The sequence below is a fragment of the Lagopus leucura genome, unplaced genomic scaffold (genome assembly GCF_019238085.1).
Source record: "Lagopus leucura isolate 7727_CA_CO unplaced genomic scaffold, USGS_WTPT01 Super-Scaffold_100033, whole genome shotgun sequence".
Taxonomy (NCBI): domain Eukaryota; kingdom Metazoa; phylum Chordata; class Aves; order Galliformes; family Phasianidae; genus Lagopus; species Lagopus leucura.
In genome coordinates this window covers 2,953,877-2,977,798 of record NW_024962282.1, presented here as the reverse complement: position 1 = coordinate 2,977,798, position 23,922 = coordinate 2,953,877, and the positions used below count along the sequence as shown (strand labels likewise).

At 44.4% G+C, this 23,922-nt stretch overlaps 3 protein-coding genes across 4 annotated transcripts in view; 2 read left to right on the top strand and 1 right to left on the bottom strand.

Annotated features, from left to right (window-relative positions):
* The first annotated feature begins 1,601 nt into the window (after positions 1 to 1,601).
* Positions 1,602 to 5,521, top strand: CUNH11orf16 (chromosome unknown C11orf16 homolog). Its single transcript, XM_042882079.1, is given in 6 exon segments — positions 1,602 to 1,768; positions 2,422 to 2,581; positions 3,322 to 3,550; positions 4,263 to 4,873; positions 4,875 to 4,922; positions 5,375 to 5,521. Coding segments are annotated over 6 exon segments (1,362 nt in total).
* Positions 5,522 to 7,938: 2,417 nt separating this feature from the next.
* On the bottom strand, positions 7,939 to 10,149 carry AKIP1 (A-kinase interacting protein 1). The gene is made up of 5 exons (XM_042882089.1): positions 10,048 to 10,149; positions 9,867 to 9,944; positions 9,543 to 9,656; positions 9,198 to 9,248; positions 7,939 to 8,138 (listed from the first exon to the last, which is right to left on the bottom strand). The coding sequence occupies exons 1-5, from the start codon at positions 10,147 to 10,149 to the stop codon at positions 7,995 to 7,997; spliced, it is 489 nt and encodes a 162-aa protein (XP_042738023.1). The 3' UTR covers positions 7,939 to 7,994.
* An 809-nt stretch (positions 10,150 to 10,958) lies between these two features.
* Positions 10,959 to 23,922, top strand: part of DENND2B (DENN domain containing 2B) — a 153,609-nt gene continuing 140,645 nt past the window's right edge. Inside the window, exon 1 of one of the 2 annotated variants that reach the window (XM_042882046.1) lies at positions 10,959 to 11,094. The gene's annotated coding sequence lies outside the window, so the exon portion shown is untranslated. The remainder of the gene's footprint in view (positions 11,095 to 23,922) is intronic. The other variant, XM_042882049.1, reaches the window with a different exon arrangement.

Sequence of the window (23,922 nt, the reverse complement as noted above, 5' to 3'; positions counted from 1 at the left end):
TTTGTGGTGGTGCTTTATGATCGTAAATCTGAACTGCAGCTTTGAATGATGATACATTTCTTTTACCTTATGTTACTATGCGAAGGGCTGGAGGATGCTCTGCCCTTTTGTAATCCTTTCTTTGCCCCCATGGTCTCCCAGTGCAATAGCTGGATCACCAGAGCTGCATTTAGCAGCAATTGGGCTGGTACATGGCAGGCAAAGGGTCGTCTCTGCAGCGGGGTCAGGTCAGCACGTCAGTTCCTAGTGGTAGCCATGTTGCTGACCTCCTTAGCAACTAGAAAGTGCTGGCAACAAATGCTTCCTGCATCCAGCAGGGCAAAAGGACAAGGTTTCTATCTCAAGGCTAAATACAAACGGTCAAGATTTAGTGTTATCTGTAGCTGGTAAGTTTGAAATGCTTCTGGGTTCAAATGTGTGGAACTGTTCAGGAAATCTCATAGTGCTCCATAGGTGCCTTTGTCAGAGCCCTGCTTTGTACATCTATGCAATACTTGGCTCTTGGCAGGACACCTCTGAGCAGCATCACAGCGGGCTTTAACACGTACTGGAATTTGCATTCCTTTAGAAAACATTATGGATTCCAGCTTTTTGTAATAGGGGAGCTTGTGTAGTAAGTATGAGTTTGATGTGTTGGTTTGCTCTTTATAAGACACGTTTTTCAGCAGTTATTTACTTGCCTTTGTTGTGTTTGAAATTATGTACCATTTGTAGATGATAGAATCACCAATTGTATCTTTTATGAGATGAAATCAAGGTAAATTAGGCACTTGGTTGATATATTGCTCACTCTATCACAAATTTTACCCTCAGCATGCTGAATATTTCTAAACAAAATATATTTATGTAAGATTATCAGAGAGCATCACCTCATGAATCCTAATGTGACAACCTCTGAGTAGTTACTCCTCATCAAATCTTAGCATCTCATTCTTCTGGTGGCAAGCCATAGTCCTACTGTTGCAAAACATGACAAGGCAGTGGGAGATCAAAATATTTCCTCTTAATATATCATAGGCAATTCTGTTCTAGCACTACAGTCGGAAGCTGTCTGCTCAACTATGAACTTCAGCTGCAGTTTCTGTTTTAGCTTGTAGAGCGGGGAGGGTTGAGCTGGCTCTGTGTATAAGGAAACTAAAGGAGATTGTAGGTGTGAGAGAAGAGCTGCGTGTTACAAAGGGGAACAAAAGCTGCATCTAGTTAAGAACATTGCTTTCCTTAGGATTTCCACAGCAAGAGTGTTTCCCTGGATGTTTATGTCCCTTTACTAGATATAGATTTATAGACTCACAGACTGGTTTGGATTGGAAGGGACCTCAAAGATCATCCATTTCCAACTCATTTGCTGTGGCTAGGGTTGCCAACCACAAATTTGAATGACTGGAAGTCACTGAAGTCAGTGATATGGGTTCACATGACAAAACACCAGACTGGATACTTTGAATTCAGTCTTTATTTCATGAGAGCAATTACTAAAAGTTACTGAGATCTTGAGGGTAATCTGGAAAACATTTGCTTGGCTTGAAAAATGCCAGCATATTGTCTCTTTTCAACTACTGACAGCTCGTGTTTTAGTCTTGCAGGAAGCTGCCTTTGCAAGAATGGCTCATTTGGAAAGATTCCTGCCCATGGACCACAGGTGCTGCAGCATGATGCCAGCTCTGGACAAGTTCCTGTGCTCCAGTGCCATCCCTGCTATCCACCCCTGCTGCAGGAGCTCCTTTGCCATGCATCCTGCCTGGAACACCAAGACCTGTGCTCCCCTGCGGTAAAGTTAAGTTCTTGTCGGATCTGTTATTTGTTCCTTCGCATGATACCTAATAGGATAAAAAAGTCTGGGATGTGTCAGGTTAATACATTAGCAGCTTGAATATCATTTGTGCTTTCCTCACCCTCGTGCTGGCAGTTGTTGGATTGCATTAACTAAAATGATTTGCTACCCTGGAGATTATGGAAAGCAAAGCCTGGGGTAAACTTGCTATCAAAAAAAGAAGTCCTTAATGTTACTTGGATAAATAAAAGCATTTTGCATGAGCAGTGATCTGTGAAATGGTTCTAATTCTATGTGACAGGGAATTATTTCCCTGTTTTGAGCTTATACTGTCAGCTACAGTGCTTGAGTACCTCTAAGCTGTGCTTTATGCTGGAGCATCTTTTTCTCTTGCCTGATCTTAAGGGTTGTGTTAACTTGCCATGTAGTCAGAAAAGGTGTTAATGCAAGTGATCCTGGCCAAGGTCTCCAGCATATTCTTAGCTTTCTTCCTCTTAATCCCAAACCAAAGAGAACTGGGTAAAAAGTGGGAGTTCTACAAAATGAGGTGCAGTAACCTTGTTCTTACATCTTAGAGGATACATATATACGTTTGCCTGACCTACAGAAGCTGATTTCTCTCACCACTGACCAATTTTCTGTTATTCAAGGTGCCAGTGGATTGGGCGCTGCTTCCCCTCCCTTGGCCCAGCATGGCAGAGGCTGAGCATGTCACAGAGATCAGCCATCTTAGCCAAAAATGTCCCTGTTCTGGTGAGAGGGGAGCATGATGGATTTTATTACCGTGGTACAGTAAAAGAGGAGGTGGAGGTGAGCAACAGTGTCTGTGCTGTAGTCATGCGGGTGTACGCTGTCAGTCAGATCTGTTCACCTGCAGGTGGGCCATCCACTGAACTCAGGTGAGGTGGGTGAAGTCAGCGTGGCTGGAGGACACCCCTCTGCCTGTGGCAAAGACTGAATGTGGTGGATGCAGTCTGCAGCAGTCCTTGTGCACTGCCTGAGTTCTGTGTGCACAGCAGGGCCTCATCTCTGCTGGTGCTCGGCATCGTGCCAGGCCTGGATGGCATCAGAGCTGTTGTGAACAGTGTGCTGGCCACTGTTGTGTATAGACACATAGCCACCAGCACAGGAAAAGTGTTTGGTGGTGTGTTATGTACACACTGCCAGCATGAGTCAGCTGCAGACCAATGGCACAGTGTCTTCAGAAATGTTAGTGAAAGCTTTAATTCGTCAGTTTGTTAGCACTTCAAACTTAAGGGGGAAAAAGAGTCTATTCTTTCTCAAGAACAGGGAAGTGTCTTGTTTCAGTGTTGATTGAAAGCCTCTTGACAGGCCTTAGCTTACAAGAAAATAAAAAATTCCAGCAGCTCCCCAGCAGTGAGTTCATGTTGTATAATGAGGAAGGACTTGGGCATGCCTAAAGAACAGCTTTGGTGTGCCTGGTGCATGCAGTGTGCCTTGTAAAATCCAGTGGGACTGTACCTAGTGATTATGTGACTTGATGCATAACTATGTGTTTTTCAGAGGTACTGTTTTTCTCTTGGTAACAGAATGAAAGGGGAATGTTCCTGGTAGAGTTTACCAGACCACTTCAGTTGCATGGAAGGCATTCGGTACGTGTGCAAAAAACAGCAAAGGATGACATCCTGGAGTATGCCAATGGCATGAAGCATTCCTTGCTGCCGGGAGACAAAGTATTGGCACCTTGGGAACCAGATTTGGTGAGGTATGGCCCTGGAACAGTCCTCACGGGCATTGAGACGAGGGACTCCTTACGAGGTAAGAAGGATGCTGCCCTTGTCTTGCTTGCCTTGCTTGGGAACACAAGTGAGACTCTTGGGATGAACTCTGTTGTGCTATTGCCAGAGAGCTGTCAGTGAACTCACTGTAGCATTACTAAAGGCTTCCAGGAGCTGATGTGGATGATATGACCTTAGATGGATATCAGGTTGTAACCTTGCCTGTCTGACCCTAAGGAAGCTGTGACCCACAAAAACGTCACCTTCCATATCCACGGATCTGCAATTTCCTGTATGCTCAGGTGGGGCTGTGTCTGTTGCATGAAGGACAATGGCCTTTTCCTGATAGATCCAAATGTGGCAGCTCTCAGGAAGCATCCGTCTGTGCTAGAGTGCTCATGCTTTTACTGAAGGATGCATCCTGGGGGTGACCTTATCACCCAAGCATGGTATTTGAGCAGCTCATTCATTTTCCTGTGTCTGACAGGCTCTGCTGACTGCTCAAATATGGGTAGCGTGCTCCCAGAGTGTTACTGCTAGCTTTGGCAGGAACAACAAAACTCAGCCAACATTGACTTGTTCACCTGATGAAAAACTGGGAAGAAAGATGCTGCCAGGTGTCACAGTGAGAGGTGATCATTGACGCTGCATCTGGCAGGACTAGAAAGTGTGTCCCAAGCTGCAGAGCCTGAGCTGTATGTGCTCCCTAGGCAGAACGGCTACTCACAGCTGCATGCCTTTTCTCCCAACAGCCTCAGAAGATGAAGAAATTATGGTTCAGTTCTGGAATGACAAGAAAGTGAACCTGCCACGAGGTGTAGCACTGTGGATCCCTTCTAGCCTTTGTGGGAGGATTGTGGAGATGATCCACATGCCTTTCTCCAGCAGGTTAAAGAGCAGAGAAAGTTTTGACACTAACTTGGGCATTTTTTCCTGCAGCCGTAAAACCACCTGGGTTCCTGTTTGCGTTGCATGTAGCAACGCTAAGCACAGCTTGCTCTGCTCACCCTGCTGGCCACTTCTCCACTGTTGTTGTGGTGGTACGTGCTGTTCATCAGCCTGTGTCCACTGCTTCTGCTGCTGCCATGGCCACTTTGATGTTTGGTGGCCTCTTCCACCCAAGTCTCAGGTCTTTCAGAGAGAAGCTGAAGAGGCAGAGCCCAGCAGCAAATCCTCTCCACACCTTCTAGAAGTGGAAGGTCCAAAACAACAGGAGTTAGCAGTTTTGGCAGCACGTTCCCCTTCTGACTCAGTAGGTGATCTAGAGGTGTTCCCCACTCAGAGTGCTGTAGTGGATGGTACTGTTATAACAGACCCCAGTCATCCTGAGAAGCCCAGGCTGGAGGAATCTGCAGGACCCACGTGGAAATACTGGAAAAGGAACCACTACAAGTCTCATGCCAGTAATTCAGGTACCTTGAAACACCCTAAAAAGGAAGGAGCAGCCAGAGGGAAATAGCCAGCATGTTCTGTGCCCCCCTTCATATGGGCTCTCACTTAACCTGTAGTTGATATAAATACCATACATTTGCCTGTCAGCTGCCAATGCTTTATTTCCTCCTCCCCAGCATTTCTGCCCCCTCGTCTTGCATGCTAACTCTTCTTCTGGCAACTCATCCAGTGGAAAACTATTAGAATCTCATGTGGAGGCAGGTGCCCCTTGCTGAGTTTCTTACTCATCATTTTCTATGCATTTAATGATGCCAGCATCTTTATTAATCTTCATAGCTAGTCTATGCAGAATCAATCACCCAAAAGAATTCCTTAGAGTGTTTAAAGTACATTTTTCTCTCTTAAGTGAACGCATCTGTTTCAATTCTGATTTCCCTATGCTTAAGGCTAAGATACAATTTTTTCCCCCAAGGAACTGGCAGACACAGCAGCATATGTGCAAAGGGCAAGTTAGAATCCAAAGCCATCTCTGTTGTAGGCATGTCCCATGTTGCACCACCTGAGCAGAGTGCAGTGTTGGAAACTACTGAGCAGCCTCCCAGAAGGCAATTCACAATGAATGAAATAGTGAAATACCAGGATTTCAAGCTATCAGGGGTAATTTGTATTAATACTGTATTTACTGACATAATCCGGTCTGTTTGAATGGAACAAGTATTCATGTTATTAGTTCAGAAATTGGCATTTCTATAGTAATTGCCTGCTATGGCCTTCCACCAATTTTATGATATGGAGGGGACTTTTCCATTAATTTAAAAAAAAATTATTAACTAAAATAAAAGTGAGGAGGACCTGAAGCTCCTTGTTGGAATGGAAAAGGTTATGCCAGTAAACAGTGTGAGCAATCAGTAGAGACTCTACACTCAGAAACTAGCCACTTGTCCACTGACATTGACCCAATTAAGTCCTGCAGAAATAGGGACCTGAATGAGTGCCTCTGAAAATGGTCATCTCTGGCCTTCAGTGTAAATAAAACCCAAGAAAAGACAGCTTATACAAAATTTTTATGCCAATATGCAACTCTAGACAGGTGTGCTCTGTGTTAGCCAAGTGTCATATCCATACACTGCTGACGTGCTTTGCCTTTTGGTAAAACTAGAAAGAAACCAGAGGAGCCTCATTCTAGCTCAAAACCAGCAGCAGGAATCGTAGCAGTGGATACATGTGGTAACATAGAGCATTCATGGACTGCCAATGGATTTTTATCCTGTCTTCCAGGAGGAAGGTTCTGTAGCATCATGAAAACAAAGATATAGACATACAAGAAAGAAAACAGAGTTGGACAATAAACATAAAACAACTTGCTTAGGAGAGGACAAACTTGGCAGTACAGACCGTAACAGCGGAGAACAGAGAGGGAAAGAACAGCAGAGCTCATGCTAAAGAGGTGTGATCCATCAGAATTCAGGAACTCTACAGCTGATGAAGTTCAAGAGCTGAAATTTCAGGTAAACTGCTTGTATTATTAGCAATGTTACATTTATTAAGCAAATAAAGTTCTGATGTAGGCACTTCATAGGAGAGCTTTATGGATAACTGTACCGTTTTAATGACAGACATGATTTCCAACCTGCTAACATTTCAGCATTACTCTATGGTTAGTCTGCTGTTAAATTGAATTATTTGGGTGTGAGTTCTTTACATTTCTGAAGAGATCAGATAAACTAGTATTAGTGCTGAAAGCCTGAGCAGATGCAAAGCAAGGATCTAATAAACCTCCAATTTATCTACTGTCCCCTGGTGCTAGCCAGAGGAATTCAGCTCACCAATTTATCTGTGGGAAACCAGAAGAAACAGAGAAATTATACAACCTGACAACCCCAACTTTTATTATTATTATTTTTTTCAGTATTAAAGCAAACCAGAGAATAAGGAATATATAGCTTAACGCAGTTCTGTGTGCAGTGTTCAAGCCATTGAATTTTATATTCTCCTCAACATTAACTGAAACCTTAATGCCATCAGCTACAACAGGATTGCAGACTATACAGAGCATGTCACTAATATTAACTGTGTTCTACTGAAAAAGGTAGCTAGGTGATTCTAAGCCTAGTTTAGAGCCTGCAGAGACAGGATTTGAAGTTTGTCAGTAGTTTAGAGTATCTCCATAGAAGGAGATTTCACAACCTCTGGGCAGCCTGTTCCAGTGCTCTGTCACCCTCACGGTAAAGCAGTTTTTCCTCATGTTGAGATGGAACTTCTGTGTGCCAGTTTGTGCCCATTGCTGGGCACCAGTGAAGGGAGCCAGGTCCCACCCTCTATAAGCTGCAGATGCTTATAAGATCCTCTTTCAGTCTTCTCCCCTCCAGGCTGAGCAGCCCCAGGTCTCTCAGCCTTTCCTCATACAGGAGATGCTCCAGGCCCCTCACCATCTTTGTGGCCCTGCGCTGGACTCTCTCTAGGAGATCCCTGTCTTTCTTGAACTGGGGAGCCCAGCTGTGGCCTCACCAGGGCAGAGTAGAGTGGGAAAGATCATCCATGCTGACCATTAAAAAATGCACCCCAAATGGAATTGTTTCTTTATCAGAATTATAAAAATGTGGATAAGGGAAATATACTTGAGACGGATGGTCAGCTGCTCTAGAACTAGTGCCAGAGATGGTGTATGTGTCTGCATTCACACCACTGGGATCTCGTTCTCTGTGGGTAAGAACATGACATGGACTTTCTGCCTAAGAAAGTTTCTGCCTAAGTTGTTTGTAATAACAAAAGAAGCAGGCATCACAAAGACCAAACTATGTATTTATTCCACTGATTGTATCTTTAATTGTTTCAAGCTTAAGAACCTGGAATTACATAGTCGCATGATTTGAATTAAGAGACACAATGTACAAATATTTATAAAATCAGTGTACAAAGTGGGTTGCACACAATTGCACTAAGTTAGCAAATAAATATACAGGCCATAAAAATGGACTCCCAAAGAAGAAGATTGTATTAAAATGCTAATAAGAAATAGTTACACATAATTCATTATATGCTTTAAAAAATCCTAGTACTTTATTCCCATGATTGCCAGCAAATGATAAATGTCATAGCACAAAAGTCAAATCAATGCTTTGTCCAGCACTGACATCCACCATGTGGGTTTGTTTCACCATGTCCTCTGAGGTTGCTGTGATAGAATAAATGCCAGGAGAGACTTCAATGTAGATGTCTTTGGAAGCTTTCTTGGTCTTTAGGGGACGGAGAAGGGGGAATAAATAGATTTCTTTACTATTTAGTCATGTTAAATTTCCCACAAAAATATAAAGTTGGAATTTGAATTTTAAAAAAAGTCATTTAAACTGCTATCTAAATGTTGTGTATTTTGTTCAGAATATATGGGCAATATAGAGACAGAACTGTGAAGTGTTTATATTCACAAGTGTCACGTTCAAAGTATTTAATGATTTAATCCATGGAAATAATTAACAGGCTGTAATCTCTACTTGCAAAACTGAAAGCTGCCACCTTAAACTGTTTTGAACATAACAAAGGAAGTCATCCATACATCAAGTGAATCTCACCAATTCATACTGTGGCACAGTTTCCGTGGTTCTCATCTTTTGTGGCTTAGAAATTCCTGAAATTGATTTGGTGAGGTGTTTGGCTTTAAAAAACAATTAAGTTTTCTTTTCCTGGAGGAACAGCAGTCTTCAGAGAAGACTGTGTCAGGGCCAAGCATAACTGGCCGAGCAGCTGCTGTGTGCTTTATTCAGCAAAGGGAATGTGGCAGGAGCACAAATGAGGCAAGAGCAGAAGACTGATGGATTATTGCTGCTGGTGCAAATCACAGCAGTCCACGGATCATTCACAATGTTTTGACAGTCTGTATCAGCCTGAAATATGGGAGACTCTCGACTAGTTCTGCACTGGATGACCAGGGTCTGGTTTACAAATTTCTTCTCAGAAAGAGTGGTCAGGCACTGGAATGTGCTGCCCAGGGAGGTGGTGGAGTCACCATCCCTGGAGATGCTCAAGAGATGTTCAGATGTTGTTCTGAGGGACATGGTTCAGTGGGGAAATATTGGTAGTAGGTGGATGGTTGGACTGGACGATCTTGGAGGTCTTTTCCAATCTTGGTGATTCTATGATTCTATAATTAATTGTGTCAGTCTCTGCCTGTTCTACTGACCATCTATACTGTGGGATGGTGAACACACCATTGATCTGTGCTGTCACAAGATCTCCACATCTGATTGTAAACTGATAAAGAAATGTTGTACATTTGAAAAATTATGCTGTAGACTTACACGTTGCTGGCAAGTTCTAGCTTGACTGGACGCTGCAGAAGCTGCACTTTTCTGGAAAGAAAAGGATAGTTTTCTGATTATAACCACACAAAGGTAAATTCAGGCCATCAGAGAGGGGATGCTCTGAGTCCATTTCAGTTTCCCCTCTGCAACAGGACTGAAACCATGCTGTGGCTGTTGCGGTCAGCAGTGGCTCTGCCCAACCAAAGGCTCAGACCAGTCCAAGTCTTCACCTGCCTCTGCTGTCAAACACACAAATGCGTGGCAAAGCGGTTCCACAGACACCGCAGCTGTCCCACGCTGATGGAAGGAACAACCTTCCCAAGGACACCAAACCCTCCTCACCTTGTCTTCGGCGGACTGCAGCTCTTCCTCTCCCGCTTGCCGGCCGTGGTACCTGCAGATGTGTCTCACTTCGTGCTCTCCGCACCTGCAGGCCGGCACGAGGCTGTAGTACTTCTGGACAACGGTGGGAACAGAAAGTGTTACATAAGAGGCATCACAATCAGGTTCCCGCTGCCGCCCTGCCGCGCGGTGCTGCCACCTGCCGGCACACGGAGCGCCCCGCACCGCTCTGATCGGAGGGCGCAACGGCTCCTCAATACCAACGCCGTCTCGCTCGCCTTCGGTGTTACCGCGGTGCCGCCGGCTGAGCCGCAGGGCTTTTACCTCGCATTCCCGCGTGGCTTGGGCCATGAAACTCATGACGGAAGCGAACGCAGCGCTGAGCCGCTCCGAGTCTTCCTCCTGCCATTAAGCGCACGCTTAACGAAGCGCGGTGCGGCCGCGCGACAGAACGCGGTGACTGAGGTGGCTGCGCTCCCCGCCCCGCCCCACCCGCAGCACTGACCGGGGCCGAGGCCGCGCGCTCCCGCTCCCGCCGCCGCCGCCGCGCCCGCTCCAGCACGGCGCGCGCCAACCCCGCCGTACGCCCCGCGCGCGCCCCGTCCATCCCGCCGCCGCCGCCGCGCGCCGTCACAGTATGCGCACGCGCCGCAGTCCATCGTTCCGCCCTAACGCCGCGAGGGGGCGCGGCGCCCCGCTACGCGGAGAGGCCGGAGCGGGAGGTTCAAACGCAGCTCCCGGCTGAGATAAACGCGTCCGCAGCCGGCGGGCGGGCGGTGTGGGCAGATCGTGCTCGGAACCGCGCCTTCGCACGAGGAGCCGGATGAGCTCCCCACGTGCTCAGTCTCTTGAAATAGAATGGCGGCTTGCGAAACGCGGGGCGCTCGCATCAGGTTTCCTCGTTGTGGTGGGGGCGGCGGGTCAGCCGAGTTACCTTCGTTGTGTGCGGCGGCTCGGGGTGCGGGAAGGCTGATCAGCCCAAGGGGACAGTGAGCACGTGCTTAGCGCTGAAGCGCTGCTCCCGGACACTGTGCACATTCATCTCTGCGTGCGTGCAGCCCGCCGTGCAGGGCGCGCGTTGGAAGCACGTGGGCTGCCGGGCCCGGCAGGAGTTTTCTTTCTCCCGTCCTTCCCGGACGAGCGCTGTCAGTGTCTGAAAGACAAAACCGGCGCTCTCCTCAGGCGAGGCCGTCCCGCGGGCTCCCGGCTCTCCCCTCCTCCCGCTGCCCGCCGTGCCTCCCCTCAGCGCCGCTTCGCTCCGCTGCCTCCCGCCCGCTTTGGACGCGGCTCGCTGCCGCAGCCCCGCGCCGGGGCTCTTTGTTGGCGGCCGGCCGGCTGCTTCCCATTAATCTCCCGCACTGGCCGTGGCCGTCCCCACTTCCTGCCTTCGCATACTTCTCTCTCCCTCGATCTCAATCCCTTCCCTCCTCCTTCCCTTCCTCCCTGCCCCCTCCCCTTCTTTCCCTCTTCTCGGCTCCTCCAAAAAAGCTACAACAGTCCGTGCTGCGGAGCGAGGATTGCGGGCGTCGGGAGCTTTCCCCTGCGCGCCTCGGTAAGAGCCGGGAGCCGCGCCGCCGGCTCGGACGGGTCCCAGGGAGCCGCGGGCAGGGGAGCGGGGCGGGGGGAGAAGCCGCCGCCCGGCGCCGGGCTCGGCGCGCCGACGGCCGCCCGCCTCCCGTTGCGGGGCGGGCCGGGATACGCGGCGGACCGGCGGGGGCTCCGGGAGCAGCCTGAGCTCGGCACCGTCGTGTCCCGGGGCCGGGTCCTCTCACGGCGGTGGGATCGAGCTGACGCAGAGGGCCGGCGAAGCAGCTCTCCGGGTCTGGGGCTCGGGAGTGAGTAGAGAAGGGGAGCCCGATGCTTCTCCCCTGGTGCCGGCTCGCGTCGGCCGTCCGGCTGGCTGTAATGTTTGCACGCTCGTTGAAAAGAGTCAGAGCCACCTGGACTCCATCGGAAGACTTTAGGATCCCAAGGCAGATGCAGCTGAAGAGCTAAGGGAGCTGCTTCAGCAGTTCACTTGGTGGGAAAATGAGATGTAGTGCTCTTGGCTTGCTACCAAACATTTGCTTTACCGAAGAGCAAGGGGTCACTGCAATCAAAGAGTAGTGGCTGCATATGAGAGAGCCTCTTATGTTTACTTCATTTTTATCGCTCCAGTGTATTTTCAGTCATAACAGTGAGCCAAATGAAGCCGGATGCATTCTGTAATAGCATGGAATAGGTCCATAGCAATGTTTGTTATCCCCCTTGTTTTAGCGTTGTGCTGACTTTGGGTAATAGATTTTCTTTCAGTTCATTGCGTGTAACCAGTCTTTAACTTCAGCCAGATAAAGAGTGTTCCAGTAAGGGCCACCTAGAATGATCAAAACTTGTGGCAAACAAAGAACAAAAGTGTTAGCTGTAGTCTCATTGCTGGTAATGCAGAGTCAGAGCAGGGTGAACTGAAGTGAGACTGACTTGCCTTCAAGAATCAGCGATGTTTTGTTTATTCATGATTTATACTCAGTAGATGAAAAAATCCATATAGTGAAAGCATAATGGAGTAGAAGCGTCTTATGTTTAAGACCAGATTTGAGAAAATCATGTATGTTTCAGGAATGTCAAAATACAACATTCATGTTCATGATCAGTTTGTACAGGTGGCATAATGCAAATCTCTTGCCAGTCTGAAGGATGAAGATAAGATTCGTACCTTTGGCCATTAATTTCCTTCTTGCTTTAACACCGGTTATTTAAAGGAAAAGCAATACATTGAAGCAATTACGATTACTTTTAGCAAATTACCCAAGAGTATAATTTCAAAAGCTTCTTTTGAAACTGCTTGCAGCCTGTGTACTCTTAAGAGTGAGTGGACTGGTGGGAGCTGCAATTCTCCTTTTGAGATGGGACTGGTTCCTCTTGGAGAACAGAGGAGTGTGAGCAGAGCTCCTTGGGTGTGTGTGGTGGGGTGAGTGGTGCTGGGCTTCGCTAGGGACCAGACGCTGTCAACCTTCCACATTTGTTTCTTGTATGCAGAAATGTGGGAATCCTGCCTGGTTTGGTTTAGAATGTTAAACTTCCAAAGCCAGCTTGCTCAGCATAGTCACTGTGTTTCCTAGTGCTGTGAAGAAGTACCTCCTGACCTTTCTTAGCCTGCATTTTTGTGCTGTCGCTTCCAGGACTTGCTCCAAGGAGCTCAGAACTGACTCTCATGATTTCCCTGTAATCAACTGACTTTTAACATATACTGTAGCACTTTAGAGGAGCATGTGACCCTTCATTATTTGTGACCCTGCAAACCATTGTGTAATCTGTTGACTGTAATGTACCATGCCAGTTTATTCTCTGTTGGGAAGTCTTGCCAAGGACTTGATGGAATAGCACGATTTTATCCAGTTTATTGTTTTCATTGTGTTTCATAAACATCTAAGACCCTCTGGGAAGAATCACTGGGGCAGCTGGGCCTCCTTTTTTTAATTGCTGGTTAAATAAATGTTGCCAGTTTAAAAGAAAAATAAAAAAGAAAAAAAAGAAGTGGTATGCAGGATTTCAGAATGCCTGGAACTGTTAAACATTCATGTTTAGGAAGCACAACTATTTTTAGTGTAGGGGCATTTAAAGGAATGGTACTTGCCCCTTGTGAAGAGGTCACTGCTAAGTGTGCTGAAGAGCCTGCTTTCAGCTGGTGAGCAAAACCAAGTTTCCCACAGCTCAGTAGAGCTGAAGAACCAGATTTGTGCTTTTCCCACTTAGATAAACAGGGAGGATGGACTTCTTGTTAGTTTACAGTAGTGGGAGTGAGGAGGCTTGGATTCTTACTTTGTACACATATAAAAAGATTCCTTGGTCTTGGGGAAATGCTTAGCTTTCTGCTTCTTTCAACCGATGTCTGTGGTGGAGGTGTGGGACTGAAAGGCTTTCAGAGGAGGTCTGGGAACTGGCAGCTGAGAGTACTGTGTATTAACCCTCAGGATGTGTCACAACTCTCTTGAATGCATTCCTGGCTACCATCTTCACCTACAGCTAAATGAGCTGGGGTTACAAAAAGTACGGATGCTTGAGAACTCGAGTCAATTTGGGATCCTCAGTCAATTCTGAGTATAGGACTGTGGTTGCCACACAAATTACTTTGGATGAGCTCCTCTGCCCGGAAAACAGAAGCACGTGCTTTTCATGGTTTAAGAGAGTGTGGTTTATGTCAAAGTTTCTATGTGTTCTAGACCCTTTGTGTCATGTATAGTGTGTTTTGAGCAACCTAGACAGGGTTAAGTGGTCTCTTCCAGGGTAGGGTAGTGGACCAAGATCTGCACTGTTCAACTTTCAAAATGTGCCAAATGATAGCTGAGTCAAATCAGGTTTCAGTGCAGACTTCACCGATTTCTTGTTTAACACGGGTTCAATTCAGATTGCAAGTTGTTTGCTTGTTTGTTTCCCCTCCTTTAATGTTGAATGCCATGTGTGTCATTTTGCTCTCTATGAACAACTGCTGCTTTTCAGATTTTTTGGTCTGCAGTTGAGATTTAGTTGGCAGTGCAGATGGAGGCAAGTTTGGGGAACTGAATCCAAATATTTACATTCTTGATTTGGCCTAGTCTTTATACTTGTAAACACTCATGGTCACACTGAACTTTGGTGAGGTTATAAGTGGCTTTGTCAGGCCTTAGGGAGTCATACCCTGCAAGACCTGAAATTTCCCCTTTTAGGAAGAGTTTGGGGTGAATTTTTCAGGTGTATACTTCAGCTGAGAATTAGTGTTTGTCACTCTCGATCTGACTGCAGAATCTTTCCCTGCACCTTGCTTTCTTTTTTTCTTCTTTGTTTCCCCGCCCCCCCCCCCCCCCGTTTTTTTTTCCCTAGTGATATTCATCAAGTTCAAAATGTCACAGAAGAGCTGTTGTGCCAGCATAGAAGGTATGGCACAATCTTTGGAAATCCTTGTCTGCTGCGCTGCTCCGGAGCTCTGACCCAATGGAGTAGAGCCATAGTGAAGACCCTCTTTCCTCCATGGCTACCATTTTCCTGGTCCTTACTTCTTAGGTGGGCACAAAAAGAGATAGAGGCCTGATTTGAACAATGAGGATGTTTGCTTGTGGAGAACCAGACCTAAGCCCTCTTTTCATTCATGTAGGTTTTGGTGGCCCTGCCTGTGATGGGAGGGGGTTGGAGATTCATGATCCTTGAGGTCCCTTCCAACCCAGGCCATTCTGTGATTCTGTGATAGGCTATAAATATGAACAGCTGTCACTTCAGTAGAAATTTCATAATCACCAACCCTTTAAGTTTTGTTCTGCATTAGCAATTGAACTTTTTGATCCACCTTACCACACACCCGAGAGATAAGGATCAAATGGGCAATGCTTCATGGCCAGCTCATCCTATTGCTTGGGAATGCCTTTCAACTTGGGTTTGAAATTTGAAATGATAGCTTTGTAGTGGAAAGCCTGAGACTATAGATGTGACTGAGTTGCACTGGGTTACTGTAAGAGTTCCTATTCATCAGTTGAGGTTCATAACTTTATATCCTTAGCCAACCCGGTTTTGAAGGAGGTTGCATTAGTTTAATCCACAGTGAATATGTTTAGAGCAATCCTATACCTGGAGCATGTGCACAGATCATTAGAACTGTTTAGGTAAATGGATGCTAAATCATATGATCAGTGTTTTTTATACACTCTGCAGTGAGCTTCTAACCTTGAAGATGCATTTGTTAGGGTTGAGGAAAATAGGGTAAGAGGAGATGTTCGTTTTTAACACTACCTTTCTCCATTTTTTTGAAGCCATATCCTTCTGTTGAAAGTATGTCATCCGTAGCAGTGCAGTTGAGATTTCAGGGAGTTTGTGCAAATGGAAAAGTCCCTAAAGACACTGAAAGCACAGTGTTTTTTTTTTGTCAGAAATGCACCCTGTGTTCACACACATAGGAACAGGATGTAGCTTTGGCTTAAGTGTATCAGTCTCCCCATTTCTCTTTAAAATGAAGCTGTGGAAATGCTTGATGTATGAACATTTAGAGTTAGTGCTGGTGCCAACACAGGAAACCAGGTCTTTGAGCTGAAACATTTAACGTTATTTCCTAACTCCCATGTCATTAAAAACACTCACTGTATAAAGTACTAATACTGTTATTCATTTAATTGTTTTGACAGGGTCATCACACTAAGTTAATGCTTTACATTCCACTCCTCCCCCTGAAAAAAAAGGGGATTATTTGTCTTTATGCAACATCCAGTCTGAGTTGCAGGGGACAGATGCTAACTGACCAGCGTGATGCCAAGTGCCCTGCTTGGCCTGCTCTAAGGACTGGTGCAGAGACTAAAGTGCTTTAGGAGAGTTCCCCTGGCAGATCTCACAGCCTTTCTTCAGCAAGGAGCAGATGGTTCAGACATGGACTCTTATTGCTGTTCTGAGATGTCCTTCAAGTTGGGAGATAGATCTGCCCCCTGACATTCTTGCTTTCAGCACTGTTACTACTTGGAGGGAGTACAGACAGTTTTTGCATTCAAAAGGTTTGAATGATGCTGATGCTTTGTCCTGGTGGAAACTGTTATTGCTCAAGGTCACTGGAAGAGGAAACATATCCGGCCGATGTCATGTTGCACTCTGAGTGGGCACAGTGTGCTAATGAAAATCTCAATGAGATTATTGACTCAGCGAGTAGGAAAGGGCTTCTCTCATTTGTGCTACAAGATCTCAATGGTCAGAGTTTTCAGTATGCCTCACCTCTTAATCCTCTCAAGGCTCACCAGCTCCCCTTAGCCAGTGTTGTTTAAATGAGCATTAACTGGGAATGCTGTTTTGAAGGTATGGCAGATCAGCGGAGTATAAAAGCTTGCCAAAATCACCTGTGTGGTGGCAGGCTGTGAGCAGTTCCACATCGCTGCTTGTGTTTTGCTGCCTGCTGTATCCCTGCCAAATGGTTAACCTTAGTCTTTGAGCAGAAAATCCCCCATTTCACCCAGACTGTGTAAGAAATGGCTGGCTTGGGAAAGAAGTGAGGTCAGAGCAGGAAAGGAAAGAAGGGGATCAGAAAGAAAAGAGGCCTAAAACAGTCTGAAATACTCCACAGGCTGACTGCAAGTATTACATAGCAATTTACAAAATTGTTAAGCGGTGTTCAGTACTTGTGGATACAATTCATGCACCATTAGGCTTGAACGTGTGTTCCTCTGTTACTATTGGATGGATGTATCTTTTGCCAGTCTAAAAATCCTGAACTATTTAATTGTGATGTTTTAAAAAAATAGTTCATGCAAGCAGTAATTCCATGAATACTTCCATAGTATGTTGTGCTCTGATCTCTGGTTTCATGTTTAATTTGCAGTTACACCAGATTGAAAGGCACTAGCAAGATGGCTGCTCTGGCTTAGTGTGGGTGGCTGAAGAGAGCCATTACCCTGTTGCTTAGGAAATAAGGGACACTGAGTGATGGTTGAGTGCACAAAAACTGTGCAGGTGCCTGTTCCCTGTTGCATGAAACCAGAGAGTTCTTTTGTTTGTTGCTGTGCATATAAGGAACCACTCATTTAATACTTGGGACAAGTACAAGGCATGCTGCTGTTTCAGCCTTTTGCTGCCTGCCCTGTTGAGACAGAGCATTTCTCTGCTGTGAGTTTTTTTGCCTGCTTAGTAGCTCCTTGCTGTTTGTTTGTTGTAAATAATAGTCTGGCCTGCTTCTTTGGAAACTATCTTTCTGCTTCACTTGCAAGGTCTGGATAGCTTCTCTTGTTGCTCTGCTCTGAGAGAGCTGCTCCAAGTTCTGTTCCTCTATCCCCAGGACAAGTAGAAGTTAAGACTTCACATGGACTGGTTTGAATAGGAAGTCTGAGACTGCACCTGGGCTGCCATAGCTGCCCTTAGCTGGTATTGTTTGACAACAACTTGGAAGAAGGACCCTTTGAGGCTTTTGCTGCCATAGTAGCAAAGCAGCCCATAGAATAATTGCTCTTTCTCCCTGGAGACATCCCCAGGTCTGGGAAGCAAAGGGAGATATCATTGCCAGGTGACAGGGCTATCTTATCCAGTGCCACAGTGAGCTGGGGGCTCTGCATCGTTGGACTGTCCAGCTTCTCCTGTGGCCACAAGTTATGTCTTTGCATGCAACTTAAGCTTCATTTAAAGCCTTGTGCTTCAGGGAAGCTTGCCTGCCAACTCCCAGGAAAGCATTTGTCATTTCTTTCTCTTTTACTTTCTTAATGTGTTTCTTATTTTTCCTTCAAGTCCTTGATCCTCCCTCTCTAGTTGTGCTGCCACTGCATCTAGGCTGCGTGTGGCTGTGTGATCTAGATTTTGTGGATCACATTTTGACTTTTTGTTTGAGGTTCATTGGAACCTACAAAGAGGATAAATGGTAACAGGAAGATTCTTCAGTCTGCTATGAACATTGGGCTATCTTGTTCATCCTCAGTATTCCCTGGAATCAGATGTTTGTGCTGCAAGCCCTCAGTTGGTGACATAGTCCTCTGCTTGATTGGTTCTGATGTTCAGATTTGTATTTACAAGAACACTAAGGGAGATGTCACTGTACTGTACTCTTTAACGCCAGCATCACATAAGATGTAATCAAGATTCAGCTTTAGTTCTGTCTTTGTTTGCTATTGAGTTCTCTCCCACTGAGGCAATTATCTTTGAGTTGAAGGAACTAAAAGAGAAGCTGATGGATGTGGAGTTAAGATGATATTTCCCAAATGAAACAGTGCCAATAACTTTTCAGAGAGAGAGTAACAGTGAAGGGTAAATATTATGAGAAAAAAAAAAAATCAAAAGAAAAAAAAAATTGTTTTTCATCCATCCATTTCCATGAGAGTAGACTGTTCCCTGGCACAGAGACAGGAAGACAGAATATATGGGTGAGGGGAAATGACTGTCTCATCTTTTCAGTTAGGTGTATCACTGTATATTGTGGTATATCTGCCAACAGAAATAGTGAAGAGGACGGTACCTAACATCAAAGCATAGCATCTAAGATAGAGAGGACTCTTTCTCTCTTTCTTTTTTTTTTTTTAGATCAATATTTCAATCCCTTGTCTTTTTTTTTTCTGCAATTTTTGGCATACAAGTGTCTGCTAAGAACTACTGTGGGTAGGCTGAGATGTGATGGAAGAAAGAATCTGGCCTGTTCTTAAATTTTGAGAGGTGATAGGGGTTTTTGCCCCCTAAAAGTGAATCTGAGCTTTCAAGTATGATGCATAAACACAATAATTAAATTCAGTGACATATTCATGTGAGAATTTAAAATACGTGATGAATTTCAAGGAGCCTACACATTAATGAGCCTATAGATAATGAATAAAACAGCAGGAATCCAGTCCTGGATAGTTTAATGCTTTGTCTTGGACCAAAATTTCCTTTTCCCTTTCCCTTATGCTATGCAGCAGAACAGGTTGGCAAACAAATGTTTTTGTCCAGCCCAGATAAACATGTAGTCACAAGGTTAGCTGGGGTGGAGACCACACAAAGCAGTGCGATGTGGACTAGGTGAATTATCCCAGCATCTAGGCACTATCTACTCAACCCTTGATTGCCTGGCACATTATTTTTTTGCTATAACTTTTCATTGAGACCAGGCCTTTCCTCCCAGTCCCCTTCCTCTTTGTTAGCTGAAAAGTAAAAGGCAAGAATGTCCGTTGTTTTGAAGGAAATTTTTTATAGAAGCTTAGCATGACACTAAATGCCAGCATGACACTAAATGCCAGCATGACGCTTTTCTTTTTTATCCAAGACTCATTGGCATCCATAGGATATACATATTTTTAATACACAAGAAAGGGACTTTCCTCCACAACTTCTAAAATCTGGATGCACACACCCAATGCTCAGCACTAATGAGGATGTGTTATTTTAATCTCTAGGATTTAGCATGTGGGTTTTAATTGGAGTTATAGGACTTCTGAAGCAAATGAAGATTAGTGGTTTCTGGTGTAGGACAAATGACTTACAAACAACAGCAAAACAACAATCGGAAGCTGAGTTCAGACACATTTGAAGTGGCAAAAAGATGATGAGATGGCACGTTTCATTCACACAATGCATGCATCTTTTAAAGATGTAATGTAGCATCTTTACTTGTAAATCTTAAAGCACCTAACAGCGTTAATGAATAGAAGATTCCATCTAACTCTGGTGGGAAAGGACAAATGCAGATGAGAAAGTTCAGGAAAGCAATCCTGGAAACTGATAAAAACCTTTTAATTTTAATTGCAATTTAAGGAAATATACTGTGAGGTGAATTATTTTCTTTCATCATGAACTGTAAGTACCTACCCAGAATCCTTTTAGCCTGCGATAGAGCCTGCCCTTCAGTGCTTGAAAATACATGGATGCTTGTTTTCAGCCAGAAAGTAATGTGACTTGATTTCAAGATTTGTATGGTTAGGTGGTAAGATTAACAGAATAGTTTACACTCTTAATATTTCTAAGTATTTCTTATCTACTAAATCTCAAATATATAATAACGGGCTAAATTATATATAGAAACATATTAATAGTCAATTTTTTTCTTCAATGTGTGAGTTCTTCTGTATCTTTTTATGTTTGATATTTTGAGACTTAATCTTAGCCATTCTCTCTGGTAAAAAAAATCAGCAGTTGTTTTGTATCTACTACTCTCACCTCCATTTATAAAATTATGCCAAGAAGTAAAGATGCACTTGTAGATGTCAGCATGCAGCCCAGGTTGACCTTCTATGTATCTTTATTATTATTCAAAAGATAATGTGTCCAAGCAGCATTTTCTGTACTAAATTAGGTGTAAGCTCCTTTTTATTGGTGTAAATAAAGGTTAACTTTAATGCACAAGTTAACATGCAGGTGTTTCGGTTATCCCTATAATTCATTCTGACCAGGGAGTTGGGAGATAAAGATTCCATCTTCACACTCTCCTATCTTTAATTATGAATTCTCATCTCTCTGCGAAGCCTTAACTGGGCTGGATTCAAACAGATGAAAAAATGCTTGGGCTTTTTGTACAACCCTGCTGAGATTTTCTAAGTCACTTATGAGAGTTATATGTTCATTTTCCATTAAAGTCAGCTTGAACCAGATACAGAAGTCCTCAGAGTGGCTTGGGATTGATTAACAATAAAATATCCATGTGATTTTCTTAAAGAGAACTCAGGATCTTCACTTTAGGAATATGATCAAGCATTGCAAGCAAAACTCAGCAATATCGGTGTTTTCCTTTCAGTGTTAGTTACCCATTTATACATACCTGTGTATGCCTACTAAAAGGGAAGAATACCTCTTTCTTAGAACAATTTTACTCCTAAATATCTGCTTTCCTTTTGTTCTCATACTCATTCAGAAAAGAACATCTTTATTCTGTAATGTCAGTGTTATACTCTTATCTCTTTGATTTTTATCCACTCTGGGAATAACCACCCATCCTTCCTCAGAAGAGAATCTTGATTCTGTCTTCTTTTCCAGATGCACCTACTATCAAGTACAATGTCTATAGAAAGATATAAACCCTGGTAAAGAGATACTAACTTGTGACTCTTGTGTTCTATGACCCGTGTTGTTACTGGCTCACTGGAGAGACTTAGCGAGTCAATTACCTGTAACCTCAGGATGTCTGTGATTTTGAAGAGATAATTGATGTCTCTCCACATATTCCTGGGATCTTCACATGAAAGGAGCAAAAGTTCCTAAATGCTCGTAGTAAGCTACCTTTGAGATGTACCTTTTCAGTCTGTTGCATTTCTTTCCTGACCTGAAAAAGGTGTGGTGGCCTGAAATAGTACTCCGAAGGCTGATGGCAGTTCTACTGTGAAGCTGCAGCCAGCAGAAGATTGAGCCTGAGGACTGCATGTGACTCAGGGAGCTCTGAACTTAGGAAGGCAGTACCTCATGTTTGGTCAGTGCTGACACCTCTAGCCAAGCAAAGAAAAGGTGTTGACATTGGAAAGAGCTGCAACCACGTGGCTCTGCCAAACATGAAGTGAAACCTTAAAGGAAAGGAATGGCAACAACATATGACCCAGCAAAGAGTACTGACAACTACTCCCTCAGAGTTTCTGGACCCTCCAATTCGCCTTCAATTCACTGACTGCCAGCTTGGCACTGTTGTTAGAGGCTCAAAGCCCATGGGCTTTATAGGCCTGTTAAAGCAACACTACACAAGGGCACTGTTATATTATTTTTGTGATGCAGCAGAAGTTCTGACTTTTTCTCACCATGTTTCTTATTGCCTAGTAATTGTAGCTTCTATCAGGTTACGCTTTAATTTAAAGAAAAGAATACAAATATGTTTATAGTTAATCACGCTGTGTGAGTACCTTATTTCACTTCTATATTAAATGTGAAACAAATCTGTTTGGCAACTACCTAATAGGAAACGGTGCATTGGTCTCACATGCCCGTTTACTGTGCTCTCAAGGTTTCAGGTTAAATTAGGTTTTAGATAACAGTTTCTCTGGAAGAACCTTTCAAATTATGTTATTTCTTTCTCACTCCCTTGGATTCTGTTAGCTTTTTATGTATGCCTCCTGTTTGACTTTCTGGAGTGATGTTAGTGCCCTTGAGGAAATCTAGCCACAACATTTGCAAAATCCACTTTTTTATAGTGTAAATGGGTTTCACTTGGGTCAAATATTTTTGCCCATGTGGATGAAATACAGACAGAAGAAGAAAAATGAGTAGGTAGCGGGAGCCTTATTTACATCCTCAGCCATGCTTTCATTTCTGCAATGGCTCTTCTATTTAGGGTCAGTAGCACATCGCGTGAGCTGCCTCTCTGTTGTGAAGGGGATGTGGGTTGGCAAAGTAAGCTGCTGGTTTTCTCCCCCAGTAATTTTTCTGGGCCTTTTCTGCCTTCTTGCAGACGCTTCTACACAGCCTATCATGCAAACGTTTTATTGTGCTTCTTTCAGCATCATACTAGATTTGTTGCTACTCTGGAAGTTCTCCTTTCCGTGTTAGCTGATGGTAGGCGATGGTTTAACCAAGAGGCCAGGCCTGGTGGCATTTCTTAATTCAAATGGAGGAAGAAGGTATACTAGAGGGCGAGAGAACTTTGAAAGAGGTCTCAACTTGTGAGTTGTGAGACTGAATGGGAATGGTTTTAGTGCACCACTTGTTTTCCTCAGAGCTGTTCTCTGACCTGGGGCAATTGCTCCTGAAAAGTCTCCTTAGTTTGGACAGTTTGTGACCTGCCCCTACCCCCACAGCTGCTCCACCCTCAGGTGGTTTGTGCATGCCTTTACACCAAGCCAAATGCCAACTGCATATTTGGGACCAAAATCCCATCTATAATCCTGAAAATGTGACTTGCACTTATTTTTTATAGGGTTTGTTGTTCAAAATAGGAGAAATAGAAGTTTGAACCTTGAGCTCTATGAGTATTTGCATTATTTCAGCAAAATGCAAGTGCCTGCAAAGAGCATGATATTGTGTTTTTTAGACAAGGATAATGAAGAAGTGGGGCGGAAAAAACCACCACAGCAAGACAGTGAAAGTGAAGTTAAATCTTCCGAGGGTCTCTGTCAACTATTTGGAAATCTGATCCACTGATAGTTTTCTATGCTTTGTTCAACAGTAACGCCAAGTGAATTGAAAAACAGAGACGAACGTGCATTCTTGCACGGTTGCTACTTCAAAGATTGGGGTTGATACATTCCTCTTTAAGGCTGAGTGATGCCCGCTTGCTGTTCAGCTGAGAGTGCAGTCCTAAGTACCCGTACTGATTTGGTTTCTGCTCCATTTGTACTGCAGGCTGTTCCTGGGGAAACAGGGGGAGTGTGGTCTTGGATGGAATTTGTGAATGACCACCTACAGTGCTCTTCCATACCGTCAGGTTGAGCCTCAGTCTTTTTTGCTGTATGGTTCGTAAGACTGATAAAGGAAAGCACCCTTCTCACAAATTTTCTTACTTTGCTGTATATAAAAGAGCTAGAAAATTCCAGCATCGGAATGTTTTAACTTAAAAATATGAAACGGTGTGAAATCTGGCTTTGAGTTAGGACTGGTGGGTTTGGCAAAGCAAAAGGTGTGATGTGAAACTAGTTTTTGTAAGGTCCTCTAAGACTTTCTGGCTAAACAGTTTTTCATGTGCTAAAAAGCACTGCGATAGGCTCCCTATGTGGGTAGGAGACCTCACAAGGGCATGTTCAGTTCTGTGTTTCAGTGTATGGCACATGTACCCTAAATTAAGAAGATATCTATCAGTTGTCCAACAAGCAGCTAAAGGTGTAGCCCTGTTGGAGACCATGGTTTGCAGACAACGTAGATTAGTGACTGAATACATGTGCCTTTCTGCATGTGGAGTTAGTGCATTTCTTAGATTTAAGCAATAATTCTTGCAACTCTGAGCTTAAGAAAATGTAATAGTGATTGCCCTGCAACGTTAAACGTCATCTAAAGACAATGTGATCTCAGGCCACCAATGCTACTAAGCAATTGTGAACAG

Excerpts from the sequence above, each read along its gene's own strand:
- AKIP1 (XM_042882089.1), bottom strand. The coding sequence starts at position 10,149 with ATGGACGGGGCGCGCGCGGGGCGTACGGCGGGGTTGGCGCGCGCCGTG. Across the intron at positions 9,945-10,047 it reads AGCGCGCGGCCTCGGCCCCG|GAGGAAGACTCGGAGCGGCT; the intron begins GTCAGTGCTGCG and ends GCTTAATGGCAG. Across the intron at positions 9,657-9,866 it reads AAGCCACGCGGGAATGCGAG|AAGTACTACAGCCTCGTGCC; the intron begins GTAAAAGCCCTG and ends ACCGTTGTCCAG.